This window comes from Scyliorhinus canicula, chromosome 20 (genome assembly GCF_902713615.1).
Source record: "Scyliorhinus canicula chromosome 20, sScyCan1.1, whole genome shotgun sequence".
Classification (NCBI taxonomy): Eukaryota; Metazoa; Chordata; class Chondrichthyes; order Carcharhiniformes; family Scyliorhinidae; genus Scyliorhinus; species Scyliorhinus canicula.
Window position 1 is genome coordinate 24730767 of NC_052165.1, and position 12682 is coordinate 24743448.

The window sequence follows — 12682 nt, forward strand, 5'->3', positions numbered from 1 at the left end:
GAGACATTTCTTCACTCAAAAGATTGTGAACCTTTGAAATTTTTAATCCACTGTGGGCACTCAGTCATTGAATATACTATAGTTAGAGATCTCCTATTTTTAGATATTTAGAGAATCCAGGTATGTGGGGACAGTTGTGGGGCAGTGGGGGGGGGGGGGGGAGTGCAGTTGAGATAGGTTAGTCTTGATCTTATTGGATGGTGGAGCAGGCTTGAGGGCAGAATGGCCCACTCGCGTCGTCTGTCTACTTCCTATGCAGGCATACCACTCTTTAAGAACATACTTTCAACTTACACCAAAGAACACCAACAGACAAATAAATAATTGGGGTGTTGTACCATTAACTCTTTCGATGGCCGGATCTCCCATTTTAACTGTAAAAATGAAGCCCCCTTTAGCACAGGGCTGGTTAAATGTTTTTGATGTTTTCTCTCGGATTAAGGCGAATATTTTGGATGGGCCTCTGCATGTGCAAAATGCAGTTCTAATCATGTGGGTGAGAGGTATCAGTTCCACTAAAAAGATATATCATTTGGAGATTTGTGTGACCACTGCACGTCACCCCCTCCCCTCCTGCCCCGCCGAAGGAAGATTTGAGCCTGGCCTAAAGTCTGGCTGTGCACCGTCCATGAAACTGACAACAACCCAGCTCTGAAAGTGCGCTCTTGCAATTTCAGTGTCAACATGCCGACCTTCTGAAAAATACATGCGTATCCACCTCATCTATAAACCAGACCCAAAGTTCAATATTAAACACACGTGATGTCTAGTTGCTAGGAGGTGAGGTACAGCTGCCAACCATTCCCCTCAACCATTCGCCCAGATCCGAGTGCTGACTTGAGCTCCCCTCCCTCCCTCCCTCCCCTCTCGATGCGTTGCTGTGGTCCGCCCCGGTGGAGTGGCAGCCCTGCCGGAGGCGCAGACGGTGCCACATCTCGGTTGCACGCCAGCCTGCGTCTAGATCTCGAGCTGTAGGTGCGACACGGGCTTAACCAGGGCGATGTGACCGAATCTGACTTCCTCAGCAAAGACTGTCCAATCTGACTGCGCCCTCCACCCACTGGGGCTAAACCCCCTTTCGCAGGGGTGGGGTGGGGGGGCTGCGGGAGGATCCGCTCTGGTGGTATCTGGCGTTGAACGCTGCAAGTGTCGCCGACAGCATGCGGGGCAGCTTCTGTGTCCTGGTCGTGTGCGGACTGCTCCGGCTGCAGAATGCAGGTAGGTCCCCTTCCAAAACTGGCTCTTCACCCCACACTGGCCATGCGTGCGTTTTCAGCAGGTGTTTCAACGGGGGCAGCGTTTCAGCCTCACCGCCAGGAAGGGGGGGGCAATGATGGTGCGGGAGAAATGTTTATTTCCTCCACACACACACATATATATATATATACGTTTATCAAATGGAGGCAATATTGTTAAAATGCAGCTCCCGTTTTCCTCTGGGTGATAATTCTGTGATTGTAAAGCGAGGCTGCAGATCAGGATTGAAATGCTTCCGTTACCGTTATCACCCCCCCCCCCCCCCCCCAGCAACAGACTGACTACACTGCCAGCTAAGGTGGAGCGAGCACCCCCCCCCCCCCCTTTCAAAGGGCTGGCAGAGAGCTCTCTGCACCTTGCTACGCGGAGGGGGGGGGGGGGGGGGGGTGGGGAGGAGGAGGATGGGGCTGGCCGGAGTCAACTTCCTCGCGCGATATTCGGGCCCGTTTCAGCACCAAGGTCAGCGCAGTGTGGCAAAAAAGAGATTGACTGAACGACACCCACATTGCATTAGGGCAGTGGCGCTGTGCACACGCAGGGAGCAATGTTCTGTCTGGGATCAGCTCACTTTGCCTCTGATCTCAACTTTGCAGGGTCAGATCCGAGAGTTCCTCTTCGTATTTTTTGGGATGTAGATGTCCCTGGCTAGGCCAGCATTTGTTGCCCACCTCTAATTGCCCTTGGGAAGATGGCGGTGAGCTGCCACCTTGAACCATGTGGTGTCCATGTAGTGTAGGTACACCCCCAATGCTGTTAGAGAGAGGGTTCCAGGGTTGGACCCAGGGACAGTGACGGATATAGTTCCAAGTCAGGATGGTATGTGGCTTGGAGGAGAAACTTGCGGATGGTAGTGTTCCCCTGCTGCCCTTGTCCTTCTAGGTGGGAGAGGCCATGTGTCTGGAAAGTGCTGTCGAGGGAGCCTTGGTGAGTTGTGGCAGTACAATTTGCCGATGGTACATACTGCCATCACTGTGCATCAGCAGTGGAGGGAGTGAATGTTGAAGGTGGTCGATGGCCGATCAAGCAAACTGCTCTGTCTTGGATGGTGTCAAGCTTCTTGTGTATTATTGGAGCTGCACGTCTTCTGCAGCTCCCCCCCCCCCCACCCCTGCAAAAAGGGGTTTAGCCCCAGTGGGTGCTCCATCGCCCTCTTGTACCTTTGGAGATAGTCGACAGGCTTTAGGAGTCAGGAGATGAGTAACACTGCAAATCCCCTCATGCCAGCCAGTTGGTGAAATTTAATTCAATATAAATCTGGAATTGAAAGTCTGACAATGATCATAAAATCATTGTTGATTGTCATAATAACCCGTCTGGTTCACTAGTGTCCTTTAGAGAAGGAAATCTGTCATCCTTACCTGGTCTGGACTACATGTGACTCTAGATCCACAGCAATGTGGTCGACTCTTAAATGCCCTCTGAAATGGCCTGGCAAACTACCCAGTTCAAGGGCAGTTGAGAATAGGCAATGAATGTTGGCCCAACCAGCAAGCCACAATGAATTAGAGAACCCCCTTTAACCTGTTCTTGTAGACACAGTATTCATGTAGCTGGTCTATTTCAGGTTCCAGGCACTGATAGCTCCAACAATAGTAATTCCATTAAATGTCAAGGAGAGATGGTTAGATTCTCTCTTGTTGGAGATGGTCACTGCCTGGCAGTTGTGTGGCATGAATGTTACTCACCACCTATCAGCCCAAGCATGAATGTTGTCCAGGTTTTGCTACACATGGACATTAGTACCTGAGGAGTCAGGATTGTACTGAACACTGTGTAATCATCAACAAACATCCTCTTTGATCGCGTGGTGGAGGGAAGGTCATTAATGAAGCAGTTGAAGATGTTTGTGTGTAGGACACTTCCCTGAAGAGCTCCTACAGTGTTATCCTTGGTTGAGATGTTGGACTCCAACGACCACAAGCATCTTCCTTTGTGCCAGGTATCACTCCAATCCCCCCACCCATTCCCAATCCCATTCCCATTGATGTCAGTTTAGCTGGGGCACCTTATTACCACATTCAGTTAAATGCTGCCTCGATGTTACCAGATATTGCTTTTCACTGGCTGTATGTAACATTGTAAATAGGATAAAATTGAGAATAGATGACTTTTTTTCAAAAAACCTTTCTGTTTATTTTAGAGATACAATACAGGATTAGCTGATCGGAGTGTGGCTATTCAAATCTTTTGCATTTAAATAACATTTTGCATATTAAATGACTTCGGACAATTACTTCCGGCAGTCGTTAATGTTACGGAATCCAATGCAGCAACAAACTTCCTTTACTTGCAGTGTGATGAATGACTGTCAGTTGGGTTTAAGGTATCGGTTGAGTGTTAACAATAATCTTGACCAAAACTCTGGAGAAGCTGTCGTTCTTCTTAGAGTAAAGCCCTGTGATTAATAATGTCCACTTGAACGAGGCACGGGAATTTACTTTTAAATATTTCATTCAAGGAGCTTTACCTCTGATAATGCAGATGGCTCAGTAGAAACATGAGCCAACATTATATGTCAAGAGTGAAGGTGATCTTAAGCCAATGAGCTGCTCAATCACAGATGAGAGTGCTACCAGTTGAGCCCATTTGGTACTTCTCCTGTTCAGCTATACAACCTGTAGAAATTCAGACAATAATGACAGGTACTCAATAAAGAACAAGGGAACATCAAAGTCTTTCTGTGACTGAGGAATATATAATATGCCAAGAGCAATGACTGAGTGGATTACTAAAGCCTTGAAGTAGAATAAATTAAGCACTACATTTCGATGAGGGTTTTGTTGATAACACTTGTGCGTAATGGAATTAATATAATTTAACCCACGTCCTTCACAATGTTTCTTTAATGTTTAGAAGCTCCTTTAATTCATTTCATAACAGCATGTGAATCGCCTCTCACAGCTTTTCCACAGTAAACAGCTGTCATCATGAAAACCCACCCGGGGAGGGTCACTCAAAATAGAGCTTCATCAAATACCTTCTCAAGATATCGAGATGTTATCTTAGCTCCAAGATGGGATTTACAGGGAAACACATCTAAAATTCTTCAGAATTAAGAGTCCAGTTTCTGCAATGTATGCACTGCAATTACAGCATTATAGTTTGTGATACACCTTTGCCCTAAGCCATAGAATTTCGCTTGCTATTGATCCAGGCTTAATTAGATGGTATCACAAAATACATATTTAGAATCTTAAATCAAGTGATTATACAATACATAATATAACATCGGCCTACGTGTCTGAATTCCAGCAGTACAAATGTATTTCTTTCACATGTTAGTCATCTGGGATTCAGCATTTATAAGCAATCTGCCTTTTGCATATTCAAATAAATATTTAATATGTAAGCACAGGACTGTGGACGTCGAACACAATTCCTCTAATAAAAATAATTGTTTCCTCCGAAGCAATGTTTAAGTGGATATTTTAATTACATTAGCTTATCGGTTCATCTGAAGTTCATATTCTCTGCATTATCATGCACCCTGGCATTTTTGAAAATAATTTCTGTGTTACTGCAAAGATAGATCCAATGACAGTGAAGAAATGGCGATATATTTCCAGTGTCAGGAGTGACTTGGAGGGAAACCTAGGTGGTGGTGTACCTATGCTCTTGTCCTGCTAGGTCGTGGAGGTTGAGGGTTTGGAAGGTGCTGTTGAAGAGGCTTTGGTGTGTTAGCTATTGTGCACCATGCAGATGGTACACACTGCTACCACTGTATGCCTGTGATGGAGGCCATGAATGTTGAAGGTGGTGAATGGGGTGCGAATCAAGCAAGTTGCTTTGTTCTGGATGGAAGGCAAGAAGTGGTCAACATGAAACATAGGGCCCAATTTTAATTCTGTGCAAATGGGTAGGTTTGAATGGGCTGAAATTGGACCTGGAACCAGAAATTGGACCTGGAACCAGAAATTTCCATCAGTAGTTAAGTTTGCCTTGTCCATCATATTTACCATTCCACCTGTACCGATTGCCGCAGCGGGCAGGCCATGACGGGATGGCTTTATGATAGCTCTCTGTTTAATAGAATTTATCCTTCGCAAATTTTGGCCCTTATGTAACAGCCACCAGAAGCATAAGCCATGATGAATTGTGACTTACAAAATAGGTGAATCTGCTAACATAGTCACAAACAGTACATCTGACAGTGCTTAATACCTATTAATTGATGGACAGCAACACATTCACAAAAACAGGGCTTCCAATTTGAAACAAAACTAGGTCACTTTAGATGGCAAAAAGAATAATCTGTTTTCTGTAGTTGCAATGGAGGTGGTTATGTCAATAACTTGATTTTTTTCAACTGTGCTCATGTACAGTATAAATTTTACATTAAGTTAATTCTGAAATCTATTCAAGGAAATAGTTAAACTAAAAATAAATTTAAAAAACAAAAAACAAAAGACGCTATGTTGAGTAAGATTCAAAGATTAACACGCCTCATTTACCCTCCCTGCCCCACCCATGAACCAAGAATCTGTGATTAAAGCAAAATGGTTCTTTTGTCATTGACAAATGGACGGTAAGCAATTTGAATTGGTTTACCAGAATTCTTGAAATGTTCCTCTAATTATGATAATAATATAATATATAATAACCTTTTATTGTCACAAGTATGAAGTTACTGTGAAAGGACCCTAGTCGCCACATTCCGGCACCTGTTCAGGTAAGCTGGCCTTGCTCTGCATCACAAACCAGCTATCTAGCTCACCTTTAGCAGTCCAGAGTGTCAGCAAACATCTGGAGTGATTTAATTTAGGTCTATATCAAATTCTTGGATGCTTGGTGAATACTTTACTGGTTTCACAGAAAAACTGTGGATTGTTGCTGGCCTGCACTTGCAACCCCCTACCCCGTCGCCCCCCCCCCCCCCCCCCCTCCCACCCTGCCCATTTCCTCCACATCACCTCTGCAGTCACCCACAACCCACACTCACCACCACCAGGACTTAATTACAGTTGAATTTCTTCTGGGCCCCAAGCAAGGAGTTACATGGCAATGCCCGATAGATATTGGTCCATCAACAAGTCAGGAGTATAATGGAATACTCACCATTGCCTGGATGAGTGCAGCCCCAACAACACTCAAGAAGCTCAACACCATCCAGGACAAAACAACCCTCTTGATTGCTACTCCTTCAACAAATATTTACTCCCTCCACCACTGACCATGCGTACCAGGAACTCACTAAGGCAGCACCTTCCAAACCTACAACCACTACCATCTAGAAGGACAAGTGCAGCAGATACCTGGAACACCCCCGACTGGAGGTTCCCCTCCAAGTCACTCACCACCGCCGACTTGGAAATATATCGCTGTTCCTTCACTGTCACTGAGTCATAATCCTGGAACTCCCTCCCAACAGCACTGAGGATGTACCTACATCTCAGGGACTGCAGCAGTTCAAGAAGGCAGTTCACCACCACCTTCTGAAGGGAAAACTAGGGATGGGCAACAAATGCTGGCCTAGCCATCGATGATCTCATTCTAAAATGAATTCTTAAAGAGTAAATGAGTCCCCAGGCTCACTTTTCAGCAGATCTTGGGTCTTCACTTTCTTTGTGTGACGTACCCAGTCCAGATCGTGCTGATTTTAGTGCAAGGCCAATTACCCAGCCGTTTGAATTGAAAACTGCGAGCACCAGAATCAATTACTGTGCCATGATGGCAAAATAAATGTTCACTGGATGATAATCAGGACACATACAGTCCCAACAGATCTCTTGACAAGTATATGGAAAAAAGAGCAGTATGTGTGGTTGGCGTTCCTCCAGCTGTACTTTGTTTTTGTTAATATTTGATATTTTTGAAGAGTGAAATACTCTTGTCTATCTCTCCCCATGGGGACCTGGGTTGCACCTGGGTAACTAAATAATTTTTGTGTGAAATTGTTACCATGTGTAAACAACAACAGCTTTAAATACAGTTGATTCATCTATGGTTTGATCCTAGGATTGAATCCTTTACAGAGGCAAAAATAAAGGACCTCAATGTCTGATCTAGGTCATTCAGGAGGGAAGTGTGGAATCACTTCTTCATGTAAAATTCTTGGAATAATTTTATGGCACTGAAGGAGGCCATTCAGCCCATTGAATCCATGTTGACTCCTGCGGAGCACATCAGTCAGTTCCACTATGACACTCAATCTCTATACCCTGTAAGTTTCTTTCCTTCAAGTGGTTATATAATTTCCTTCTGAAATCATCGATTGTTTTGGCTTCTAACACCCTTGTATGCAGTGAGTGTTTTGTTGTTATAATGACCAATCGCTCATAAGGACTAGGTACATAAGAACAGATATACATTGATAGAAAACTTGAAGACTTTAGCAGCAGTTCCGCTCATTGGCTAACATGAAACTATGACTAGATCACATGACATACTTCCATTTTAGTGATATCATGCTGCTATCTCTTAAAGGCATGCTGCAAGAGCAAGGTCCAGGTCATAGCCCTTGTTGGATATATAAGTTCCTCCTCATGCTCTTTCTGCATCTCTTGCCCAAATTCTTAAATCTCTGCTGAGACCTTATACAATCAGCTAATGGGAAGTGTTTTTCCTTGTCCACCTCATCCAATCTTATCATGGTCTTGTACAATTCAAACAAATCTTCACTCAATCTCCTTTGTTCCAACAAGAATAACCCCAGCCTTTTCAACAAAATCTTGTGACTAACATCGCACTCACTCCCCCCCCCCCCCCCCCCCCCATTCCTTGGAACCATTCTGGTAAACCTTCTCTGCACCCACTCAAGGACCTTGACATCTTTCCTAAGGTGTGGTGACCAGAGCTAGATGCATAATTCTAGTTGGAGCCTAACCAGAGACTTACATCAACCTAACTTCCCTTCTTCTGTGCTCAATCCCAGGATCCCATACACTTTGCTAACCACACTCTCAATAGGTTCTGCCATCTTCAAAGATTGATGCACCCCCCCCAGGTCTCTCTGTTCCTACACACTCTTTAGAACTGTGCCATTAAGTCTAAACTGCCTCTCCCCGTTGCTTTTTCCAAAATATATCACCTCACACTTCTCTGCATTAAATTCCATTCTGCTCACCTACCTATGTTCTATTTCAGTCAATCTGTATCATTCTCACTGTTGCCACTCCTCCAAGCTAGGTATATCAGCATTTTTTGAAGTTCTACTTCATATTTTAAGATTCAAGTCATTTATATATAGCAAAAATGACAGTGGTCCTAGCACTCCATTGAACTCCACTGTCTACTATCCCCCATTCTGAAAAGCAACCATCTGCCACGACTCACTACTTCCTGTCCTTGAGACATTTATGTAATCTAATTGGACAGAACCCAGGGCGGCAGGGTAGCACAGTGGTTAGCTGTATCATCTCAGTGTGACCTGTGCCCTGGCACCACACCGTGTGGGACAAGCAATGGTGGTTACAGAATTGCCTGTCTGTCCCTTAACTAGAGAATCACTTGCAACAACTGCATTTCTACACGTTGCTGTCCCCTCCCAGAGAGTCCCTTGTTCATTAGTATCATGTTCTGGAGCTGCTCCTCTTCAGGACGTTATCGCTCCCAGCAATCTCTCACTACTGAGTCCCAGTTTGAGAGTGACCCATAGCCTGAAGAGTCCTGAACTACCTACATCTTCCTACTCTTCCAGATGGCCAAGCACCTACGATCATGACGCCCCACTCCCTGTGGGGTAACCACTTCCCAGGAAGTATGATCTGGGAAATTCTCTGATGTTCCGCAGTGACTCCAGCTGTCCCTCATGCTTTCAAACACTGAACTTGAACTGGAGTAGCTGAAGGCACTTCCTGAAAACCAAGACACATGAAGTGTCCTGGAATTCCCACGGGGAGCAGGAATTACAAACAATAGCTCTCTGAGGCCAATTCATAGTATACAAAAACTCTCTGTTCCCAGTTAATATTCTGGGCATGATCGAATGGCCTCGTCAAGCCAGACTGGCTAAACCGACAAAGCCGTTTAAACTCCCGAGAGGCCTCTTGCAAGATTTGCAACACTCGGAACACCTCACGAGATTTAACGAGATCTTGCGAGATGTCAGTCTGGATCACACCTTCGCCTGGCGAGAACCAGATTAACATATTTAAATGAGCCATGCCTGAGCCTAATTCTCACAGGACTCGGGAACTAAGGGCCTCGTCTGGTAGACCTTAGCAAGGCGCCGTTTAACACGTCCACACAAACGTGGAGCAGGCAAGATGGCATCTGGATCAGTTTCCCAGGCTCTGGTCAGGCTCTGGGCATGGCGGAACTCCCTGGCACCCCAGCTGGCACCAGGGCATGTTGGCACTGCCAGTTTTGCAAATTGGCAGTGCCACCCGGGTGTCACTGCCAGACTGGCAGGGGCACTGCCAGGGTGCAGGGATGACAGTCTCACACCGCTACCCAGACAGTCTCACACCGCTCCCCCCAGAGAGTTTCACACCGCTCCCCCCAGACAGTCTCACACCGCTACCCAGACAGTCACACACCGCTACCCCAGACAGTCACACACCGCTGCCCTTAGACAGTCTCACACCGCTCCCCCCAGACAGTCTCACACCGCTACCCAGACAGTCTCACAACGCTCCACCAGACAGTCTCACACTGCTACCCCCAGACAGTCTCACACCGCTCCACCCAGACAGTCTCACACCGCTCCACCAGACAGTCTCACACTGCTACCCCCAGACAGTCTCACACCGCTCCCCCAGACAGTCTCACACCGCTACCCCCAGGCAGTCTCACACTGCTACCCCCAGACAGTCTCACACCGCTCCCCCAGTTTCACACCGCTACCCCCAGACAGTCTCACACCGCTACCCACAGACAGTCTCACACTGCTCCCCCCAGACAGTCTCACACTGCTCCCCCCAGACAGTCTCACACTGCTCCCCAGACAGTCTAACACTGTTCCCCCCAGACAGTCTCACACCGCTCCCCCAGACAGTCTCACACCCCCCCCAGACAGTCTGACACCGCTCCCCCAGACAGTCTCACACTGCTTCCCCAGACAGTCTAACACTGTTCCCCCCAGACAATCTCACACTGCTCCCCCCAGACAATCTCACACCGCTCCCCCAGACAGTCTCACACCGCTCCCCCCAGACAGTCTCACACCGCTCCCCCCAGACAGTCTCACACCGCTCCCCCCAGACAGTCTCACACCGCTGCCCCCAGACAGTCTCACACCGCTCCCCCCAGACAGTCTCACACCGCTCCCCAGACAGTCTCACATCGCTCCCCCCAGACAGTCTCACACCGCTCCCCCCAGACAGTCTCACACCGCTACCCAGACAGTCTCACACCGCTCCCCCCAGACAGTCTCACACCGCTCCCCCCAGACAGTCTCACACCGCTCCCCCCAGACAGTCTCACACCGCTCCCCCCAGACAGTCTCACACCGCTCCCCCCTGACAGTCTGACACCCCCCAGACAGTCACACACCCCTCCCCGCAGACAGTCTCACACCTCTCCACGCAGACAGTCTCACCCCGCTGCCCCCAGACAGTCTCACCCCGCTCCCCGCAGACAGTCTCACACTGCTGCCCCCAGACAGTCTCACACCGCTCCCCCCAGACAGTCTCACACTGTCCCCCCCCAGACAGTCTCACACCGCTCCCCAGACAGTCTCACACCGCTCCTCCCAGACAGTCTCACCCCGCTCCCCCAGACAGTCTCACACCGCTCCCCCCAGACAGTCTCACCCCGCTCCCCCAGACAGACTCACACCGCTCCCCCCAGACAGTCTCACACCGCTACCCAGACAGTCTCACAACGCTCCACCAGACAGTCTCACACTGCTACCCCCAGACAGTCTCACACCGCTCCCCCCAGACAGTCTCACACCGCTCCACCAGACAGTCTCACACTGCTACCCCCAAACAGTCTCACACCGCTCCCCCAGACAGTCTCACACTGCTACCCCCAGACAGTCTCACACTGCTACCCCCAGACAGTCTCACACCGCTCCCCCAGTTTCACACCGCTACCCCCAGACAGTCTCACACCGCTACCCACAGACAGTCTCACACTACCTCCCCCCAGACAGTCTAACACTGTTCCCCCCAGACAGTCTCACACCGCTCCCCCCAGACAGTCTCACACCGCTCCCCCAGACAGTCTCACACCCCCCCAGACAGTCTGACACCGCTCCCCCAGACAGTCTCACACTGCTCCCCCAGACAGTCTAACACTGTTCCCCCCAGACAATCTCACACTGCTCCCCCCAGACAATCTCACACCGCTCCCCCAGACAGTCTCACACCGCTCCCCCCAGACAGTCTCACACCGCTCCCCCAGACAGTCTCACCCCGCTCCCCCAGACAGTCTCACACCGCTCCCCCCAGACAGTCTCACACCGCTCCCCCCTGACAGTCTGACACCCCCCAGACAGTCACACACCCCTCCCCGCAGACAGTCTCACACCTCTCCACGCAGACAGTCTCACCCCGCTGCCCCAGACAGTCTCACCCCGCTCCCCGCAGACAGTCTCACACTGCTGCCCCCAGACAGTCTCACACCGCTCCCCCCAGACAGTCTCACACTGTCCCCCCCAGACAGTCTCACACCGCTCCCCAGACCAGTCTCACACCGCTCCTCCCAGACAGTCTCACCCCGCTCCCCCCAGACAGTCTCACACCGCTCCCCCCAGACAGTCTCACCCCGCTCCCCGCAGACAGACTCACACCGCTCCCCCCAGACAGTCTCACACCGCTACCCAGACAGTCTCACAACGCTCCACCAGACAGTCTCACACTGCTACCCCCAGACAGTCTCACACCGCTCCCCCCAGACAGTCTCACACCGCTCCCCCAGACAGTCTCACACTGCTACCCCCAGACAGTCTCACACTGCTACCCCCAGACAGTCTCACACCGCTCCCCCAGTTTCACACCGCTACCCCCAGACAGTCTCACACCGCTACCCACAGACAGTCTCACACCCCCCCAGACAGTCTCACACCGCTCCCCCCCAGACAGTCTCACACCGCTCCCCCAGTTTCACACCGCTACCCCCAGACAGTCTCACACCGCTACCCACAGACAGTCTCACACTGCTCCCCCCAGACAGTCTCACACTGCTCCCCCAGACAGTCTCACACTGCTCCCCCAGACAGTCTAACACTGTTCCCCCCAGACAGTCTCACACCGCTCCCCCCCAGACAGTCTCACACCCCCCCAGACAGTCTGACACCGCTCCCCCAGACAGTCTCACACTGCTCCCCCAGACAGTCTAACACTGTTCCCCCCAGACAATCTCACACTGCTCCCCCCCAGACAATCTCACACCGCTCCCCCAGACAGTCTCACACCGCTCCCCCAGACAGTCTCACACCGCTCCCCCAGACAGTCTCACACCGCTCCCCCCAGACAGTCTCCACACCGCTCCCCCCAGACAGTCTCACACTGCTCCCCCAGACAGTCTAACACTGTTCCCC

General features: G+C 49.5%; 1 protein-coding gene across 1 annotated transcript in view; it reads left to right on the top strand.

The window, feature by feature from the left end:
- The first annotated feature begins 870 nt into the window (after window positions 1-870).
- ptprr (protein tyrosine phosphatase receptor type R) overlaps window positions 871-12682 on the top strand; it is a 281259-nt gene continuing 269447 nt past the window's right edge. Inside the window, exon 1 of the mRNA XM_038780900.1 lies at window positions 871-1218. Coding sequence (XP_038636828.1) covers window positions 1161-1218 — 58 coding nt within the window. The 5' untranslated portion in view covers window positions 871-1160. The remainder of the gene's footprint in view (window positions 1219-12682) is intronic.